This window comes from Acanthochromis polyacanthus, chromosome 14, assembly GCF_021347895.1.
Source record: "Acanthochromis polyacanthus isolate Apoly-LR-REF ecotype Palm Island chromosome 14, KAUST_Apoly_ChrSc, whole genome shotgun sequence".
Classification (NCBI taxonomy): Eukaryota; Metazoa; Chordata; class Actinopteri; family Pomacentridae; genus Acanthochromis; species Acanthochromis polyacanthus.
In genome coordinates, this window is record NC_067126.1 from 7,422,124 (window position 1) to 7,444,640 (window position 22,517).

The following is a 22,517-nucleotide window of genomic DNA, read 5'->3' on the forward strand; positions in this document are numbered from 1 at the left end:
GTACCCCATGTATTCGCAGATTTTTGTGACAAAAACGGCAGTAATCATTCACCGCGATGCTTTGTCGGCTGCATGCCATTGTTGTTTGGACTACATGGACTTCAAGGTCCATTTGTTTGTGCGTCACATCCGTGTTACGCTGATTGGTTCTTTCTCGTTCAAGCTGCATTCGTTAGCCCCTCCTTTTTGAAATCGTCTCCTATCATCACAATGCCAGACTGCCTTTATTTGTATTTATATTAATACATAAATAAAGTCAGTCTGGATTTTCAAGGCAAAGCTCAATGTGGTCTCGTCTTCCTTCTCTGTTCACCAAACTTTCTTGTGCACTGACGTCACTCCTGTGCATCTTCTTCATGACTGGCAAACAGACTTTAGCTTCATTGCCGCCCCCTAGTGGAGTGTGCATCAGTGTTACCAGTGTGGCAGAAAGTAGGGATCTGAGAAAGGTGCTTTTAAATGCGTTGTTTTTTTTTAAACGTGTTATTTTTTTCTGTTTATTAGTTAAAGTCCCAGCCCTAGTAAAAATATGACCCTCTGAGAATGGCTTTCCTACTCTTTGCTGCTCTTTATTATGTATTTTCATTTAATTTAAATCTGAAATGCAAAATTTTTACTTGATTGGACATTTTTATAGGTTGATTTTGCTGCTTTTCTGCAATTTTAAGGATCTCAGGATTTCTCCACTGTTAAAAATATAAAGTAATTTCCTTTTCTGCCTCCTAAATGAAATCTTAAATGACTGACTAAATGCTTTAATATAAGTCTGAGGCCCTGCAGGTGATTTAAAGTGGAAAAGAACACTTGCTTCCACTCGGTTCATTCCAAGACGCTGCGGCAGATCATCTAAAAGGAAAAGCCTGTTTGCACACACTTGATTAACTTGAATCGCTGTATTTCTGCGTTTTATCTCATAATCCTCACAGTGAAGGAAGAAGGAGAAGAATATTCTCCGCGGTCACAACTTTCCAAAGTTGTAAAATTCTTTTTAACAGTGTTTTACTCCTCTGCTGCGTTTTGGAGCCTGATAAACCTTTAAACTTGCGGGAAGCTAAAAGTGAAATTCCGTCGATCATATTTGGAGTCTGCAGCGTGCTTCAGCAATGGTTGGCTCCACAAATGTGTCTGAATGTTTTATTATTTAATTTTGAACCTTTTAGTGCTTACTGATGACCTCTGTGTAGGTTCTCATTCATCCAGGTCATGGTTATCCAAAGTAGTTTAAATCAATCAATCAATTCAAAGGACCCCCTCGGGGGGTCTGCGACATCATCTTTCGCCAATTTACGATCAGGTCCTTTCAAAACTCCCCAAAAGAACTACTCAGCAGACTCATGCTAATGACCACCATTAGCACACAAGTGCCCAGTGACATCTGTGCATTTCAACGACTCTCATCGATACGACCATCTTTGAGTAGTCATATGACTTTTGGTATTGGTCAGTGGAATAATAGCCCTGGACACACCTCAGAGGTTTAAAAGCTGAGGCAACACCAACCACCACCAGAACTGAAGAAGCCTCTTGAATAAGAGGTGAAACGTCTGCAAGGAACTTTCTTAAAGTCCAGTGGATTGATTTAAAGTACTTTGGGTTACTGATGACCTCTACTTTTTCTTCCTGCTTCCAGAACACACAAAAGTTTTTCTTGTTGGCTTTGTTTAAAACAGCCCCTTCTTTATTTTAATCATAAATATGTCATGTGTCTGCCTTGACTTGCTGTTGCTTCATTCTGTAAGTGTTTCCTGTTAAATCTAATTAGTTTTTCTGGCTTCTTTGCAGTGATGTCTGATCTTTAAAATGATCTGTACACCAAAACTGTCTTTTTTTTATGTTTTTTTTATTCCTTTTTGCCTAACAATGTAAAAAAAAACATAGAAATGTGTTTAACGAAAGATAAAATCCACCAATAATCATAAAAATCAATACATTTATAAAGAACGTCAGAGCAAGTAGATGCTGCTTCTTCTCTTTTTTCTTCTTTGTCTCCTTCTAGTCTTTGGTCATAATCCATCTTTTTGTTCTCTACCTCCTCCTTTCTTCTTCTTCTTGTTCCCATTATTTATCTCCTTTCTTCTTCTCCTTCATCTGCTTCTTTGTCTCAGTCTCCTTAATTCTTTTTCCTTATTTTCCTTCTTTGCTTTCTTCTTCCCCTCCATCTTCTTGGTCTTCTCTTTCTTCTTGTTTTTACTTCATCTTACTTCTTCTCTGCCTTCTCCTCCTACTTTCTTTTTCTCCTTCTTTGTTCTTTCTTTTTTCTTGTTCTTCTCCTTGTCCTACTTCTCCTTCTTTAGCTCCTCCTCGTTCTTCTCCTGCTGTCATCATCTACATCTTCTCCTTACTCCTCTATCTCTCTCATCTTCTCATTCTTCATCTTCTACTCTTCTTTTTGCTTCTTCTTCCTTCTTTTTCTTCCTCTTTTCATTCTCCTCTTTCTCCTTTCTTCTTCTTTGTTCATCTGCTTCTTTGTCTTCTCTTTTCCTTTTCCTTCTTCTTCTCCATCTTCTTTGTCTTCTCCTCCTCATTCTCCTCCTTTTTCTTCTTCTGCTTCTTGTTCATCTTTTTCTTCTTCCACTTTCTTCTTCTTCCTTTGTCTTCACCTTCTCTTTTTACTTCGTCCTTGTTTTTCTTTGCCTTCTCTTTTTTCTCTTTCTTCCTTATTCTTGTTCTCCTTTCTTTTTTGTTCTTCTCATCCTGCTTTTCTCCTCTTTCTTTATCTTCTCTTTCTTGTACTTGTCATCTTCTACATCTTCATCTTTTTCCATCTTCCTCATCTTCTCTTTCTCCATCTTCTTCATCTTGTCCTTCTTCTCCTCCTCCTTTCATCTTCCTCTTCTCCTTCTTTACCTTCTCCTTCTCTTATGTTATCTTCTATGTCTTCTTGTTTCTCCTTCTACATCTTCCTCATCTTCTCATTCTTCATCTTCTTCAACTTGTCTTTCTTCTTTCTTCATCTTTTTCTTCTTCTCTTGTGCCTACATCTTCTCATTCTTCATCTTGTCCTTCTTTCTTCTCTTCCTGCTCCTCTGCCTTCATCTTTTCGTTCTTCTCCTTCTCTACACCCTCGGCACCCCTACAATGAGTTTTTTTTTTAAACTGAGCTTTTTCTGTTGCCTTTCTTCAACGCACAGTTTTAGTTGACTAAAAATGGACCTTTAGAAAAGCTGTTTCAACAAAGAGGATTTTCAGAAAGTCTTTTTTTCATTTCCAAAGTCTCAGATTTGCAATGCTGCAGATACTAATATTTGCTTCTTGGCAGGGTTTTATCAGGCATTTTATGACTCTACAACTAAGAGTCTGTTCCCCGTTTACCCCCACACCTGGTGAAAATGACGATGAAATGATTTTCAGGAATGTTAGTACAGATGAAGAGCACTGTCCTTGCACTAAAACACATATTACTGTAAATGTAGCCAGTGTCCCTGACATTACATCAGTTTTTCTTCTTCGTCGGTGATGAATCATTCTCAAGGCTCAGTACCTGTAAAATCAGCTCCCTTCTGTGTAGTTCCTGGGGTTACCATGGCGACACACTGAAGCCATGGCGATAAGTTGAAGAAATTGAACCATCATGAGCTCCGACGGCAGCCGCCCTCCTCTACAAGCTGCTGCACTTCACAATAAAAGCAAAGGAAGCCACACCTTTTATAATTAAAAAAACAGGCTAAAGGATGATTTTAGAGGACTACAGATGCCGCTTTGCAAATTCCTTTTTCATCCAAGAAGCTTCATCTGCTCCCACAAATTCTGCTAATAGTTTTCGACTTTGTTTTCTGGAGTATAAATGTGCCCTCCGGTCGGAAATCACAGACAAATATGAGTAAATCTGCCGTCAGCCACCTCAAATACCAAAAAATATTCAAGTGTATTTGATATAAAAATAAAATCAAGTCAGGGGTTTGCTCTAATGGCGACACAGCTGCACTTTGGAATTAAAACAGACCAAAGCTGTTCTCTACAACTCACATTTGTTGATGTCTTTTGTTTTGTAGGCACAAGAGTGGACGACGCCAAAGCTCTGATCGCTGCCAGTCCACTGAAAATCCTGGCCTGTGACGACCTGGATGAAGCCGCCAAAATGGTACGCAAACACACTCTTCATTAATTTGACTTGGGAGCAGAGGCGGTGTGCCAGAGGTTGGATGTGGAGGGAAAAGTCACTTTTGTTGTGCTGTGAAAATGCTGAGAGGAGTTGGGAGCAGGTGTGCAGCAGCGAGGTTTGATCACATTTTATTACCCAAAAGCTGCGATAGTGTGGTCGCTGTTGTTTTCATCTCGGGAATGTCGAGTGTGTGTTTCGTCAATGTGGATCTGGAGACGCTGACTGATCCACCACCAAGGTGGTTTGGAGACGAGATGGACCGCTGATAGACCAGTTTTATTTACAGATTTACAACGTATGCTGTGTCAAAGCACTGAGCACAGCAAAGTAAAGACCTCACAAATCATAGAACAGAATCAACAGAACAGAAAACCCAACAACCCAGAGATGCCTTTGGATTCCTGATGAGTGGGAAGAAAAGCAAAAAACAAACCCTAAAATAGGGAGGGGGAAAAAACCCTCAGACAGAAAAAGATTTTCTGCCCTGTTTAAATATGGAAACTCAGGCATTATGTCAGTATGATGAACTGGACCGGCTTCGTCAGTTATGAGAGTTCAGTGAAGTAGAAAATGAAATTCTTCAGTGGGACAGAATACGTTCTGATGGAAGACGTGGAAATCATGACAACACCTTCGCTCTAAGTCATTAAGAGAAGATGTTTTGTGTACGGAATTGCCAAAATGTTTCATCTGTGGTTATTATGAAACCTCAGGTGTTTGCTATGAATCAGACATTGGTAGAGAATCCTTTTCCCACACTCAGAAATTAACAGATAGAGCAGACATTTTTCATACTTATTGATCAGTTAGGGAGTTTAGTCCACCGCATGGCCACAGAGAGGGAAAGAGAAAGTCGTCTGCTTGTTCAGTTTTCTTCCAGATTGGTCTAATATGAGCCAAGTTCTGTTATTTGACTTTATCTTCTACACAAAATGGACTGAGGGAATGCCAAGTAAAGAGTTGTAATGGAGAGCTTCGTCCTGCTGAATGTTCACATCCATCACAAACTTTGTAATTTCAGAGCTAAAAGGTTAAAATTCCGTTTAGAACAATGAGGGGAATAGCTAATCTGTAATCTCTGGATTTAACCCTTTGATGCACAACATGGGTCAAGAGAGAGCCATTTTCATTGAATATTGGTGACTTTTGACCTATATCGTGCATCAAAGTGTTAAGAACATTGACGTGTAGAATCTCTGGCATTTAGGACTCTTGTTGTCTTTTTGAAGCAGATTTCTGGAAATTTATTTGCTTTTTGTTGATAATTTTATGGTTAAAATGGTCACAGACTTTGTAATTTCATAGTTAAAAAGTTAAAATCCCATCTAGAACGATGAGGGGAATAACTGTAATCTGTAATTTCCCATCAAAAGGATCTTTGCTTGCAGCCCCATTTGGCCTACAGAACGATACAGACTTTATTTTGTTTTAAACTCTGGTTAACTTCAACGACTTCTGGACCCTTAAAAATGAGCTTTAGGTGCAGTGAGGTTCTCCTGGATATGAAATTGATTTAATGCCGTCTTTCTTCGTGTGTTCGCAGGTTGTTAAGCTTTCTGAAATCGTCTCTCTGGCAAAGGAAGCCCAAGTGGACATCACCTTCCAGCTGCCCATCTAAGAAAACCTCCACGACCTCGCCCCAAGCACGTCCACCTCCACCCGCCCCCCAGAAAACCCCCTCAGACACCCACAAATCCACTCCCAAGACCAGGCAGCAGCAGGATGGACCTACTTGTTTAGTTTCCTCCTTTTTTCTGGCTCTGGCGCGATGGCACGACTCTGAACACGTCTTCTTTCCCCTCCACACATCTCCAACCTACTAACTTACGTTGCACTTCAGTCGATACGCACAAACCTTTAAATCCTCCCTCACGCTCCTCTGCCAGCTGGTCTGTTCGCTTCAGTACTGGAAGCTCCTCCTTCGACCTACTTTTAAAGAAAAATGCAGCATTTTTCTGTTTGATTTCAGCTTCAGCGTGTTTGTCTCTAAATAGGAATGTAACAGAATAAAAAATGAACTTGTTCCCCTTCTTGCGAGACTTTTATCTATCCAACACTCAAACTGTAAATCTGAGCTCAGCTGCTGCACCGGATTCAGGAAATGGCCTCAATTTTCTCCTTAGTGAGAGAACAATCAACTATACATTGATTTGATAATCGTGCTCAGACACAGAAATTACTCCATAGACGGTTTTTTTCCCTCCCTCCTGCTGGCCTCGGTGTTATTTCTGTACCTCCTGTAGGAACAAGTGTTCATCGGCCGACTCATTTCTCATCATATTACAGATGTTTGCTCCTTCTAAAGCTGGAGACTCGACTCTGACGGTGTTCAGGCTCATTGGTCAAGAGATAAAAATAAAGGAGTCCTTCACTACAGGGCTAGCATAACTCAGCTTTGAATCGATCCATCCTTGGGTTTTAGCTCGTCATGTTGAACACAGGTGATGCGTCACTCGGTTAAATAAAGGAATTACTCCGTCTTCCTGCTGTGCGCCAGGGAGGAACAAAAGTTGGATCCCTTGCTCTTTAAATCATACATTTTCAACCCATTTAATCAACGTTGTCATACCCTCCCTTTATCTCGTCATTTAAGGAGAACATTTGTAAGCGATTTCGACTCGCTTTGGTCGGTGTTCGGTTAAGTTTAGACACTACTTTAAGTTCAGAAAACGGACCATCCGCTTGTTTCTATGTGTTACAAAGCTCCATCTTCCTCCACTGTTGTTGACTTCATTGAGGTTCTTCTGCTCATCGGTGAGGTATGAAATAACCCATGTATGTGAGAGTAACCCGTGATTTTAAGAGCAATGTAATGTCTGATGAAGTAAAAAGTTTTTGGAGTTCAAACCTAGACAAAGGGAAGCTCAGATTTTTTCCTATTTGTGTCTTTACTAGTTAAATTTACAAATGTAAGAAGTTTGCTAGAAAAAAAAACAATCGACGCCCGTTTCCATCCTTTATCGTCATGCAAACAGGAAGTTCAATGGCATCAACAGCAGATGGTACCACTCCATACCGTTTATTTGCCAAGTCTATTCACACTTTGTTGTATTTTGGTTTTATTAGAGCTGCAGTGATTCTTGCAACTCCAAAAAAGACCTCATGAAGTCGCTTTGACACTACGAAACTGAAAGACATTTGTTTTAACGATCGAACAAACGATCAAAAGATGAATTGATTCTGTGCCGCCTTATCATCACACAAATTAATGGAAACTCAGCGTTTATCATCCTAAAATCCAAAGATCTCTGCATATTTGATGTTACTGTAAAAGGCGACGACCAGGAAGTTCAGGCTAATCTTCATTTCCAACGTTAAAACCACCCGTTCAGGTTGCAGGTTTATCGCCTTGTTTAAGAGTCGTTCGTATGCCACAAGTTTCTGATTTTTTTTCTTTTTGGATGTAGAAAGTTACAAGAGGTGGATTGTCGGCTGGTGGAGACACTGGAAATTTGCGTTTATTTATTTGCTTTACAGAGAAATCGTCTCTGACTCTGCGGCGGCTGCTAATGTACATTCGGTCTGCCATCGTGCCACAGTGAGGTAGCAGCTTTCTTTCAGATTTTTCTTTCCGTACGTGACGTCAGGTGGGTCGATTATCTCGGCCGAACAGTAAAACAGCTGTAGTTGTTCTTTTCCCCTCCCTCATCTTCCTCCTCCTCCAGCGCTCCAGACACAAGCCGACATCGTGGGTTGTACGTCATTTATTTTCTTGTAAATAACCAAACTGATGTTCTCGCTCTGTAAAATATTTATGCTCCTTATGAAGAGTACAACAAAGGAATAAAAAAAAAGAATAAATACAGAGAACACCAACGTTTCTGTGGTTTGTTTTTGTCTCATATTTTAGTATCGACATACCATTTTTATTTATAGAGGAATTACACTTAAATTACTTTAATCCTGAGAGAGAAATTAAACTGTTACAGCAGCTGGATATTCAATAAAGGGGTAAACAATAAGGCAAGACAGAATATTACAGTATAAAGTGAAGGAAAAATAGGATAAAAATATAATTTACAGCTCAGACTGACAGCTGATAGCAGATAATATGTCTGTAGGAGAGAAGTTTAGTTTAAATGTTACCTGCTGTGGTCAATGATTTTTATTTTCTGTACCGTTTCACATCCTCCACAGTGATGTTTGCAGCTAAAGTTACCTTTTCAGCTGCTCCTCCCGCAATTTAGGTTCTGGCGTTTTATTTTTCTTTCCTACTGCTGCATAAAAATTAATCTTTTGTGTAAAAAAAAAAAAAAAAAATTGACGTTTCCATTAGATTGGCAAAAATGTCCACATATGGGCCTATTTGGGTAAAAAAAACCCAAAAGAAATTAAAACAGATGAAGCAGCACCATGTAAGAACAATAATGTGGAGATTCTCAGGCAGTAAAAGGTATTTTTAATGATTTTTAAGCAGATTTCTGGAAGTTTATTCATCTTTCTTTGTGCTTTTGGGGGTAATTTTATGGTTTAATGGTTAAAATTCCACCCAGACAACCTCATGGACTTATCTGTAATATTCTAAGAATCTTTACTTGCAGCCCCACAGAAGGATGTGGACTTTATTTTCTTGTTTTCTTAATGCTGTTATATTTCCATCTGTTCAGGGCCTCGTGTCGACTCGCTCTGATTACAGGTTCTGCTGTAACGGCCGGTTGATTACTGGAGTGGGCGTTTGGTGACGGCGGGTTAAAACGTTGTTGACTCTTTTTTTATGGAAATCAACACACAATGAATCAAACGCTGCTTGAGTACATGCAAAAATAAAAAATAAAAAACCATTGGAGCAGCTGGGTTGCATTTAATGGTGACAGTCTGTAAATACACTGCAAAATAACAGATAATATGATTTAAGTGTCTTAAAGTTGTACCATCTTGCAGTAATCAGAGTACTTCTAAGTTGAAGACTATGTGAAATTAAAAATAACCGTCTATGTTCTACTTAATTAAAAATAGAGGCAGCACCGGTCAAGTTAGATGACTTACTTGTCCAGGGTGTACTTTGCAGTTTTTCAATTTTTTGAAACTTTTGTCTGCAAGTTTCTGCAGACCAGGAGGCATCCTGTCAGTTAGCATTTTGATATAAGCACAGATATTTATGGTGCATGTGGTCCAAATCATCACACTCCCACCTCTGTGCTTCACTGTCAGGACTATGGATGTATCGCAAATGGAAAAAAAAGCAAAACAACCACAAACAGATGCAAAAATGCAATACAGGAATGTGAAACAACTGGAAAAAGACACAAAGCAATGAGCAATAGATGCAAAACTGCTATAAAAGGCTGTTAAATGACAAAAAATATATAAAACAATTCTAAAAAGAACATTACAATAAAGTGATGTTAAACTACTGCAAAAAGACACAAAATGACCACAAAAAGATGCAAAATTACCAAACAGGGAAGTAACACAACTGCAAAGAGACCCCGAACAACCACAAAGGGCTGCAAAACAACTAGAAAAATAAACAAAACAATCACAAACAGTTGTAAAATTGCCATTAAAGTCATAAAACAATTACAAAGAAATGCAAAATTACAATAAAGAGACATAAAACAAAAACAAAGGGATGCAAAATCATCACAAACAGATGTAAAACAACTGGGAAAATAAACAAAACAACCACAAAGGGATGTAAAACAACTGGGAAAATAAAACAACCATAAAGAGATGCAAAATTATCACAAAGGGATGTAAAACAACAGGAAAAAGACAGTGATCACAAACAGATGCAAAATTACCATAAAAGGACGTTAAATAACTGCAAAAACACATAAAACTATTACAAAGACATACAAAATTACAACAAGTGATGTAAAACAACTGCAAAATGACACAAAATTACCACAAAGAGATGCAAAATTGTAGTAATGGGATGCAAAACAACGGCAAAAAGACAAAGAACAACCACAAACAAATGTAAAATCATCACAAAGCGATGTGAAACAACTACAAAAAGACACAAAACGATCATGAACAGATGTAAAATTGCCATAAAATGACACTGAATAACTGCCAAAACACACAAAACAACTACAAAGAGATGCAAAATCATCACAAAGGGATGTAAAACCACTGGAAAAATAAACATAACAACCAAAAGGAGATGCAAAATTACAAAAAAGGGATATAAAACAACTAAAAAAGAAACCAAATAAAGAAAAACATGTTCAAAATCACCATGAAGGGTTGTAAAATCTACTACAAAACTAAACAAATCGATCACAAAGAGTTGTAGAATTGCCAAAAAAAGCAAGACAACCTCAAAAAGACACAAAAGGGCGACAAAAAGATGCACTTATGACACAGAACTACTCATATAAGTACTAAAATACGCTGAGAACTTGGGGCTTGACGTTGAAAATACTTGTAATGTGTAATATGTAAGGTTGGAAACATGATTTTTTAAAAGCTCAAACAGTGTTTAAAGCTGCAGAAAAGATGAAAAGCTGCTTAAAGTCACCAGCAGAGTCCCTGCTGGGTTCAGATCTTCACCCAAATGAAGTCTCTGGAGCCTTTTGTTCTGAGTTTCTCAACTTTTGATCCTGCAGCTGGCAGAGTTTAATTCTACATGAGATGTTTTGTTGCATCACTCCAAGATGAAAAGGCAGAAAATGTTGAGATAAATGAACCTTTTCTTTGTTTGAAAAGGTCGCAGCTGAAGCCTGTTTAACGGTGAGGCAGGGGAGAGTTGGATTTTTCACCGACGCCGGATTAAAATGTGACACTCGGGGACACATTTTTAGAATTTTTCAGACGTGTGTTTGTGGGCGTCGAGGCTGGATCACAACCAAACCCTGCTGAATCTGTGTCGTGAGTAATGTGAGCCGTGAAAGGAGAACGAAGCGATGCCAGAGGTTAGCTTAAACCGCTTTCACAGCATTCAGACGACTGAAAGGGACGGACAAAAACCAACAAACAAATCAACAAAAACAGATCCTAAAACAGTCCAAGCAGGGGCGGATCCAGATTAATTTAAGTGGGGGGGCACAGGGGGGTACAACAGATATTTTGGGGGGGCCACCAAAAAGTTATAAGAAAAAATGAAAGCTGCCAACCTCTCGCTTTTACAAAGTATTTTTCATGTTGTTTTTTTTTTTTTTGGGGGGGGGGGGGGCTCTTTAACCCAATAGGAAAGCTGTATATGACCTTTTCATTTTGGACGATTAACATTCAAATCATGATAGACTTGTTTCCTTGTTACAGCATCATCAGCTGCAGCATCTGCCTGTTCTGTAAAACTGGTAAGCTCAACGACAGAATCCATCCATCCATTCTCTATACACCGCTTTATCCTCACTAGGGTCACTGGAGTCTATCCCAGCTGACTCGGGCAAAGACAGGGGACATCCTGGACAGGTCACTAGTCTGTCACAGGGCTACATATACAGACAAACAATCACACTCACACTCACGGACAATTTAGAATAACCAATTAACCTCAGCATATTTTTGGACTGTGGGAGGAAGCCGGAGTGCCCGGAGAAAAATCACGCATGCACAGGGAGAACATGCAAACTCTATGGAGAAAGATCCCAGGCCCGGGGATCTTCTTGTTGCAAGGCAAAAGTGCTAACCACTACTCCACAATCCTGAGGGGAATTAAGTGACAAATGTTCTGCAAGAACAGCACTATATACAACCCTGTCAATTTCCACTTCTTAAGTAGAATGCTTACTGACAATTATCACATTTAAAATAAGAAATAATATTCTGTACTTTTAGCAACCAGTTCTCAGCTGTAAACCATAAACAATCATAGGGTTCTGTATGCTAAGCAGTCTAAATCAAAATGAGTTCTACCCAATAAACAGTGAACAACAACAATCTGTACCCTTGATCTGTGGTAAAATAATCTTAAATGTTCTTTGCAGTAATGTAAATTTTAAAATACAATAAAATACTGTAAGTAGCACTCTATACATTTAATAGTAAACCTGAGAACAATAATAAACAGGGTCAAAGGTCAAGGTCAAAGGTTCTTTATTGTCATATCATTCCACATTTGCACATGCAACAATACGAAATTGGACCCTGGTCCTGGTTTCAGCCATAAAGACAATATAAAACACTTCCATAAAAGTATAAAAAGACACTACTAATATATACAACCTACAGTATATATAATAATAATATATCATAATATATACAACCAACAGTAACAATACTCCATATTCTTAAATCAAATACAATAAAATACAATAAGCAACACTCCATACATTTAACAGTAAGCCTGAGAACAATAACAAACAGTAGCAATATTCCATATTGTTAAGTCATTTGAGTTCACAGCTCAGCAAACATCAGTGTTCTACATAGAAATCACAAAAAGCTGCTCTCAGTAATCTTTCACAGTGAGCAGATGTTCTTGTGTTGCAAGTCCATGGTCCAGATGTGGCCATCGAACAGGCCGGGGGGGGTCTGGCACCGTGGACTTCCGAGAGCACCTCCTCTTTTTGCATTCTTCATATGGAATGGAAATAAAGTAACATTGGTTTAGTTCATCCATCAAAGACCTGTAGGTGTGAAGCAGGAAGCCCCCCACAATGAGGATGTGAGTCTCCTCCTCCTCCTTGTGGTCGGACTTCAGGGCCATCTCTGTGCCCAGGGTGTTATTAACGCCATGAGACTTCTCAAACTTCACCGGGTTCTCCAGCCACGCGTAGATCGTACTCATCATGGCGTCCATATCCAGAACAGTGATGACATCGTACTGCTTAAAGCCATCTTCACCAACTTCAATCTGATCTTGGGGCTTGAAGAAGTCATCCTGATGGACCACGCAGCAGTTGGGCAGGTTCTTGATCAGGCGGTTGGTGAGGGTGGATTTCCTTCCATTGGTTACACCGCCAATGCTGATGATGTGCTTCATGTTCTCGGATTGGTCAAAGCTCGGAAAAAGGGTCAAAAACATCAACAAAAACCAGGTCGGGAGTGATCGGACGTGGAAGAAAGCTGAAAAGAGAAAGTTGCAGCAGGAAACGTCAACTACTGGAGTCCTCCATGGCACTTGAGTTAAGTGAGGAAGGTAAGAGCAGAAAGGGAGCTGCTCATCGGACGCTGTTCTTCCACCCAGAGAGGACCTCTTTATGCTGTCGCTGCTACACATACTGCCCTAGTGGAGGTTTTAGGTGGAATATTCCTTTTAACCAGTGGAGGTTTTAGGTGGAATATTCCTTTTAACCAGCCCCTCAGGTCTCTTTGAGGATTTTGGATGGAATACTCGGTTAAACTAACATTTTAGGTCCATGTCCAGGGATTTTTGGTGGAATGTTCCTTTAAAGCTCGTGTCCGGAGTTTGAATCGCAGCGTCTCCCAAAACACTGTTGGTCCCTCCCTCTGATTTCGCCCCTTTATTTGTGCACGCGTGCAGTACATGAGAGGAGTGCCCGGAGTGCTGCAGCATCTTGCCTGTTTTGCTGTTTTCCACTCTTCTACATTTAGTACATTTAGTAAATAATAAAGGAATTACGTTAGAATGCTGTATTGAGTCTAACTTGTCCTAATACCAAAATAACATGAATCTGCTAGGACGAACGAGTAAAGTTTCAATATGTGATTACACTCGTGTATCCCTCTCGATGACGTTGTTTATCAAACTTAGTGCATTTACGAGTGTATATGTGTTACATTGTTTATTTATTTCTATCTAGAGTTCAGAATTGCATGACTCCTCTGACGAAGAGTATGTCCCAGACGCCCCAACATCTTCCTCCAGAGGTCGGGCATCTAAACGAAGCCGTCAGGCGGGCTATGGAGGCCGTGGTCGAGGAGCGACGCGAGCACCCCGAGCCAAAAAACGTCCTGCAGTCTGTTGGCCTGACAAGCCGTGGGATTGGTAACTTTTCTGGAAGTTGCTGAGCCCTGATGCTCTCTCCTCCACAAGAAAAACAAATGTGCGTGCGGTTGCGTAGTGCGTAGCTCGCCCACCTCTGCATGGGCTTGCTTGCTGTGCGCGTAACCGTTGACTGACAGCATGACAAAGCTGAAGCTCGAACTTGATTGGTCGGCAGCGACCGGCGCTTTTTGGAATAACATGGGGGTCTATGAGAGGAAGGCGGAGCTCAGGAATAAATTTTCATATCGCGTCATACTAACATTATATTATAGTATCGAACTAGACTAACACATTTAAGCTTTGTTAAACAATGATACATAAATTGAAAACAAACGGAAACTCTGGACACGAGCTTTAAGGTGGATGTGTGAGGACCTTGTAGGTGGAATACTTCCTAAAACCAACCTTTTAGGTCAACATTCAAAGATTTAAGGTGGAATATTCCTTGAAACCAACCTAAATTTCATGTTTTGATCATTATCAAGTGAGAAACCTCAATCCAGACTCCTCATAATGATGTTTGAGATTTATACTGCTGTTGTTTGTTGAGTCCAGACTAAATGACAGAAATGCACAACTGTAATTTTATTTCAGGACTCGGTTATTAAATGTCGAAACAATCCATGTGACTCTAAAAACTCAACAGCTTTACAAACTCTAAGATTAAACTCTCCACAAGGATCCAAAAGAAGTCGGACTTCTACATGAGCCCTTTAATTATTCTTCATCTACTTCCTGAAAAGTTTGGTCAATAAAAAAGAAAAAAACTAATATTTTCAGCTGAACTAAAGACGGACTTTGTGTTTTTTCTGCTCACATGTGTTGTTGTAAACTTATTCTTTCAAATAAATACCTCCCAACCCCCTGGAAACCAGCATTTGTCCTGTTTTTGCTCCTCAATGACCCTAGACAGCCGGTCATAATGTTTTTTGAGCAACACACCACACTATGACGTTTTTACAGTGAAGGTTCTACTATGGAACCAGTTTGACATGTTCAGGTGTTCTTTGTGAGTCAACGTTTGCTTTTCAACCATAAATCACACTTTACCCAAATAGCAAAAGATGTTAAATCAATGTTGAATTAGGGTTAAGAAGGTTGAATTGTGGTTACGGTTGAAGACTGATGGATGGATCAACGTTGATTCAACAACATTTTGTCAACATTGAAGTTTGTGTTTAAAAGATACCATTGAATCTACATTGTATTTTGGTTTAATTAAAATGTTTGACAGGTCAATGTTTAATTAATGTTGAATCTATGTTTGCAAACATGTAATCTATGTAAGCAAACGTTGACTCAACATTTTATCAACCTTGCGCTTTCTGTATAATTTCAACGTTAGGTCTCAACATAGATTCAACATTGATTCACCCATAGTTTGCTATCTGGGAACAGTTTCTTAACAGTTTTTGGTTTCAAATTATTCCCTTTTTTGACACACACACACACACACACACACACACACACACACACACACACACACACACACACACACACACACACATGCACACAAAATAAACACCTCACCTTTGAATAAAATGAGAAACAGCGAAAAATACAGTTCTTGATAAGCAAAGCTAATGCGTCTGTAATAATGTTACATTTAGCTTAAACCAATCCAATCCAACTTTATTTCTAAAGCACTTTAAAACAACACTGTCGACCAAAGTGCTGTACACATTACCGCATTAGGAGTTATCAGATCAAAATGTTCCCACACAGGGGAAATCCTCCTCTTCCTAGCTGGCTCCATCCTATCTCTTATCCTTTTCTCCTCACTCTCCTAAATCTCCACACTATCTCTCTCTATAAACTCTCCAAACTATATCCAATCTTTATAAAAGCTATCTAAACTCTAGTGTTCAAACTATCAAAACTGTATCCAAATTATCCAAACTTTGAACTGACCGCAACTTTCTATCAAAATCCCACATATTGGCGTGAGCCTCAGAGGTTAATATTGCTGTCAAACCTCACTGCAAAATCTAAACCATGAAGCAGTCACGTGGTTCAGCCAGGCAGCGAAGCTTCAGACGTCATCATTTTAGGCTCCTCCCCTAAATGAAGCAAGCCTCGATATGCACTTCGTGGAAACGCCCCCTCCATTACTTGACACACGCTTCGAAGCCTCGACACATCTCTAACATCACTAGTTTTAGGGCTTTGTACTGGATAGTTGTCTTGGTGAATGTGGTTCTTTAGCCACAGTCAGCACATGGTGCTAATGTGTGCAGTGATTAGTGGATTTGGTGCAGCTGAGTTGTATCTTTATCTTGGCTGTAGTGAGTCTTTAGAGGTTTTTGGTCAGACACATTCTGTATTCTTGTTTGTGAACCAACGTTGGTTGTCCAGAAGGTAAGAGTTCCTGTCCTGATTCTTTGTTTAAAAAGCTTCTCTGGTAGGCTGCAGGAGACTTTAGCGTTTAGGTTGTGCTAGTTTGGTTTTTGTACGGTTTCATTTGGACGACTATCTTGAGGCCCCTCCATGTGGTTTAGTGAGGTTTTCTGGAACAGTTCTACAAAGAAACCTGCAGCAGAAGAGACTGTGAGAGTTTTTAGGAAGTTCTGGAGACCAGACTTTAGAGCAGCAGAAACATTTGTCAGCAGTTTGAGCAGGAGAAGGTGAGCTTCAGAGTAGAAATGAGAAGGAAACCTCCTTGACCCATGTGGTGAGGTCCTGTACCAAGAGTTTGAGCAGGTTGTGAAGAGTCTGTAGTTCTTTGGTCTGAAAGCATCAGAAGAGCCGACTCATTAAAGAAGAAAATGGGAGATGTTGTTGGTTCTTCTGTCGCTCTGCAGTTTCCAGTTTCCTTCGAATGAATATCAAGTTTCTATTTTAAATGATTTACTGTGTGAATCCAAGAAGACTTCAATAAACTCCCTCTATCCCCTGGACACAACATATTTTATTACCATGTTAAATCTTTTTTTAAAATATGTTTTTGAGTTTTAATTATAGTTTTGGCATCGTTTTTTCTCTTTGCTTGTTTAGTTTTGTCATCTGTGTGAAAGTTGCTTAAACAAATAAAGTTGAATTGATAAACTGAATAACTGACTAACTCATGAGTGTGACAACAGAAGTATTTTTATTGTGATTTAAGGGTTTGTTTCATTTTTAAGGTTGGGGTTAAAATCTTGACAGAAAAAAAGATTAAAGAAATAAACTGCATTAAAAAGCAATTAAATCAAAGGAAAAGACATTCAATATAATAAAACTTTTAAAAAAGAAAATGAAACATTAAATACAATTAAATTCTATTAAACAGACAAAATATTTAATTTGATAATTAAACAGAAGATACAAAACATCAAATTATGAAATTAAACAAAAATTTTTAAACAAAGAAGAAATATTTTAGATAATTAAACATTAAAAAATACAATTAAACAATATTAAATATTTAAAAAGCTACAAAACACTTAATTAGATCAATAAACCTTTAAAAAGACAAAACATTTAGTTAAAAAATTAAATGGTTAATTAGAAAATTAAATCTTAAAGACAATAAAACTTTAAGAATGAATTAAACAGAAAATACGATGAAGCATTTAAAAAGAAAATTAAACTTAACATATAAAAAGCAAAACCTTAAAGATTTAATCTATAAAATTATACATTGGGAAAGAAAAGGAAGCTGATAAAACATCTGAAAAAACAACAATTAAACATTAAAAAGACAAAACATTTCAAAATAAAATCAGACATTAGAAAAGAATAAAAGGTGAGAAAAGAGCAAAACTAAACATTTAAGAAGAATCAAACTAAAGACAAAACATTTGAAAAGACACCAGTTAGACTTCAAAAGATCAAATTAAACAGAAGAGACGATAAAACGATCAAAAAGAGCAAAAACAGATAAAGGTCTTAAAGCGTTTTCTAGTCTGAAATGAAAACATCAAGTTGTTTCTTCAAACATTTCCGCTTTCTGTGTTCTTGGTTTGATTGTGGACAGATTTACTAAGAGCTCATCAAACTGCTTTCCAGATAAAGTCTACTAGTAGTTGAAGGCATCGATCAAACTAATGTTACCTTCTGATCTCCACAGACTTTAATGTTCAGTGAAGAGAATCAAAGTTTGTTCAGGATTTCTAACCCACAGGTGAAGGTCTGAGAAGAACTCGGATGGTCTAAATGTGAAATCAAGATTCATGTTCCCAAGTTTTAAGGCTTCTGTGAACCACAAAGTTCAAACTAACAGAGAAGTACTGAGATACTTTTAAAAGTCCTCAGACTGTCTAAAGGTTCAAACTAACAGTGAACGACTCAGGAACTTAGAAGATATCGGTCCTCAGACTGTGTTAGAGTTAAATCTAACAGAGATCTACTGTGGGACTTACAAAATTTCAGCCCTCAGACTGTGAAAACTCAGATCCTGAGGACTCGGGAGGTCTGGAGGCTTTAGAAAGTCTTGGAACTGATGGTTCAACCCTCCAGCACAAAGGCTGAAGTCCAACCTCCTGAGAAAAACGGTCGAGACGAGACGAGAGTTAAAAAAACCTCAAAAACGGCAAAAAATAGATGATAAACGCGCAAAAAAAGAATTAGTCTCTGAGTGAGTAGCTCAGGGGGATAAGAAGAGAGACTACCAAGTGGAGCAGGGTCAAGACCCACCACTGGCATTTTTCTTTCTTTGTCTAAGTTTTTCAAAAAAATTTAAGAAGAGTCTGGTCTTGAACTAGTGACCTGCAGCGTCATAGGCAAACCCTTAACTCATTGAGCTACAGATCAGATAATAAAAAAAAAGTCATTTCGTCGTCGTTTTGACATCGTAGTTTCCAAGTGACCACATGGGTGGAGCCAAGGCAGAGTCAGGGTGGAGTCAGGATGGAGAGTGGGAGGGGAGGTGGGTGGCAGCCTCCCCCCTCTACCCCCCCACTTCCCCCCACCTCCCCCCTCTACCCCCCACCTCCCCCCACCGCCCACCACACTTTCCCCCGCCCGACGAGTTTTTCGAAAATCCGAGCCTCGACGGGTATTCCTGGGTTTCTGGAGTTTCCACGAGGTCGGAGGCAGAACAAGTTGTCATGAAGAGGTGCTGAAGTCGGTGAGGATGGAGTGACTTTTTACAGTAACTAGAAGGAAGACGATGAGAAGAGCAGGTCCTTAACCAGCATCCCTAAAATCCATGAAGTCGCTCCAGAGAAATGAAGGAAGGTCAACTTTTATCAACCTCCATCCAGATGTTCAACTTGATATCTTTACTTCGAGATTTTTAGTACCACAAACCTTTAGTATCACACTTTATTATCATTTATTAGGACTTTAATGGAATCCACCAGCAGATTTAGTTTTTGTTGACAAACTTTATTCTTGTCGTCATGGGACTGCAGGATTTAAAACTGATCCTTCTATTGAACTCATGTTTATTAGTTTTAGTGGAGAAAGTTATTTTAATTGTCAATTAGTCTCTTAAAAACAAATAAAAAATGGATTAGTCAAGAGGTTTGAATTTCTTAGTTTGTGATATTTTAAATATGACAAGAAAATAGAAAAATAAAACATCTTGAGACAATTTGACCTGTAATTATATAAATAAAATTGAATTTAAATTGTATGTGTCTTGTAATGTTGGAGGAATTCAGCCATATATGTTGGAAAACAGATTTTCTTTGTCCATTAATCTGTTGTTTTCTCCAGTAATTCGTTTCTTGTTTTGGTTTATAAAATGTCAAACCCAAATATATTCAGTTTAGTGTCATAAAAACCAAAAAGATTCACATTCATGATGCAGGAATCAGGCAGTTTTTCACTTTTCATCTTAGTTTAGTCAGAAAGATAATGATAATGTGTGAATTGTTGCAGCTTGTGAGCCATAGAAGGTTTTAATCTTTTGGGCCGAGTGTCAAAAACATTTAGAAACCAACATCAACAAAACACTCAACAAAGATTTGAACATCATTAAAGGGAAATCCAACTTTTGCAATGTGTGATATTCATCCTCTGGAGCTTCTCTTCACATCGTCTTCCACCTGGACTGGTTTGGTCGGGAGCATGTGCAACAAACGTGAAAAACTGCACTTTAACATCAATGAATGACACTGAAGTTTAATCTCTACATAAATGAGACTGAGTCTGGATGTGCTGCTCTGTCATTAACTCCTAAGTTTAGGGAAAGTTCAAACAAAAGAGGACAGTTCAGATCAGACTTGAGAATGAGCTTATTTTGAACAAACATCTCAGACTTTCTGAGCTTCAGCACCTCTAGAAGATATTTGAACAACAAGCAACTCAAGAGATCCAGAAGCTGGAGAGAGTTAGCTTTAGCTGAGCCAAAGAACATGTGGGACACTAACCTAGCAAACATTTCAGACTTTTCTCTGTGAATTCTGAGAAATAATTTCCTATTTAATGACAGAGCTACACATCTGAATTTAGTCTCATTAAAACAGACTCTAATTGAGTGTCATCCATCCATATTAAAGCACAGTTACCCAAAATGTTTGTTGCATGAGCTCCAACAAAACCTGTCCAGGTAGAAGGCCACTTTGACAAACAGGAAGTGGAAGATTCCAAGTAGATTTATAGAAGGGGGAACCAGACTGTACTAAGTGTGTTTGAGTATAGAGGGGTGCTTTGTGGGGTTTTAAGGCTGATAATGATTATTAGTGAGACATTTAAAGGTCAAATGTTTTTTATTGTCATATCATTCCACATTTGCACATGCAACAATATGAAATTGGACCCTGGTCCCGGTTTCAGCCATGAAGACAATATAAAACACTTCCATAAAGACAATATAAGTATAAAAAGACACTACTAATACATACAACATACAACAGAGGAGATATTCATTTGCAGTGAATGAAAGTATTTAAAATCTTGGAGTTGATGGCGTTTTTTCATACCAAAGGCTATACTATGATGTTTTCTAAGAGACATACTATGCTTCTCCGTTTTTATTTTATTTTATTTAGACTGTATTTATACAGGCAATCTCATTGAGACACTGAGTCTCATTCTCAAAAGAGACCTGTCCTTAAATAACATTACAAGACAACATTGAGTCACTGACAAACAACACTAAGGGACCTACTATATTAGACAATATAACACTGAGTTCCAGACAAACAGGCTCATGACAAAACACAACATAGACATTAAAATGAATGTGCAAAGCGCCGAGCAATGAAGTTAAAATGTAAAAACTAAGAACAAGAACAAGTCCTAAAAGATGATTTTTCCATATTGTTTAAAAGACGTTTGAAGTTCTTCAGGGGAATCAAGTGGGACGGCTTCAGACTCTGCTGAAGTGAGTTCCCTGGGCCGCTGTTCTCCTCCTCTGTTGTTTTCTGGATTGTTCTCAGCTTCATACCTTCATCCACCCGGCCTCCGTTGACTCGTCCTGCCTGCCGTCTCTGGAGCTGAAGCTGGATTGGATCAGACCAAAGTACCGTCCAATCACGATGCCAGCTGCCTCTCAAAAGGCTCCTTCATCTGGCGGCACTTCTTCTGAGGGGAAGCTGAGCTTCAGCAGAACTTTGGAGATGTGTTCCAGTGGTTGGTGGATGTGTGGGGAGATAGAGAGAGATCTTTGAACTGTTCAGAAAAGAAAACAGGGAACCCATTGGTAGTTTTAGTTTAGGGTGCTACTGCGGTGTGTTTTTGGGTTTTAAGAGGTGAACAGTAAGAGGCTTTTATCGGATTGATGATCTTGTACTTTGTTCCTGGTTGGAATGTCCATCAATGTCAACATGAAGTTCACTTTTAGTTGTGTTTATTTTATTTTTATTTTACTAACACCCATTTGCTTTTAACCCCTCACATGTTGTGTTGTTGTAAACTTACTCTTTCATGTAAATACTCATCTAACCCTCTGGAAACCAGCGTTTGGACTGTTTTTGTGTTGCTCCTCACCTACTTCAGACAGCCAGGACAGAACAACGTTTTGTGGACCAAAGGCTAAACTCTGATGTTTTTAGAGCAACATGCTATACTATAGGCTTTTTAATTGATATATTATTATGACTTTTTTTTTGTTTTAGTTTTTGTTGTTGTTTTTAGCAACATTTAAGAATTTGAACAGTTTTAAAAATTACTGTACTTTTACTTGTGCAATGAACTATTATTCTATGGCATTTTTAGACCACATATTAAACTCTGATGTATTCTTGAATAACATACTATTTTGACAATATACTGCACTATGACATTTTTTGAACCACATATCATACATGACAATTTTAGGCAACATCCTATCATTTTGTGCTTTTTGAACCACATAATAATCTCTGGGCTTTTTGTTTTTTTTTGCTGACATGCAATACTATGAACTACAGGCCATACTATGTTATTCTTTGGCCTCGCATTGACCATTATTTCCTTAGAGGTAGGGCAAATCAGTCAAGTGAAGCCCAGTGGCAGGATGTTCACCACAGTCCACAGGTATCAGAAACCCAGATGAAGCTCAAACAAGCACAGATCCACCAATGGACATGAGGACTGAGCCCATCCAGCCACAGTCAGCAGTAGAGAGGAAGATGAATGGGCGAGAGCCCCAAATCTTGTGGCCTAAACCCTGCCAGAAAAAGGATACAGTGTAGCAAGCTGTGAATTTCTAAGATTTTTAAAGTT

At 38.7% G+C, this 22,517-nt stretch overlaps 1 protein-coding gene and 1 pseudogene across 2 annotated transcripts in view; one reads left to right on the top strand and one right to left on the bottom strand.

Moving 5' to 3' along the window:
• The window catches only part of LOC110959563 (succinate--CoA ligase [ADP-forming] subunit beta, mitochondrial), a 333,454-nt gene that overhangs the window by 47,428 nt on the left and 263,509 nt on the right, over positions 1–22,517 (top strand). The window contains exons 10-11 of one of the 2 annotated variants that reach the window (XM_051958845.1): positions 3,993–4,081; positions 5,646–7,918. The exons of the other annotated variant lie outside the window; for it this stretch is intronic. Of the exons in view, the coding sequence (XP_051814805.1) occupies positions 3,993–4,081; positions 5,646–5,720 (164 nt within the window). The 3' untranslated portion in view covers positions 5,721–7,918. Of the gene's footprint in view, positions 1–3,992; positions 4,082–5,645; positions 7,919–22,517 lie in introns of those variants that run through there. 2 annotated transcript variants of the gene reach the window in all.
• LOC127537103 (nicotinamide riboside kinase 2-like) lies at positions 12,473–12,999 on the bottom strand (annotated as a pseudogene).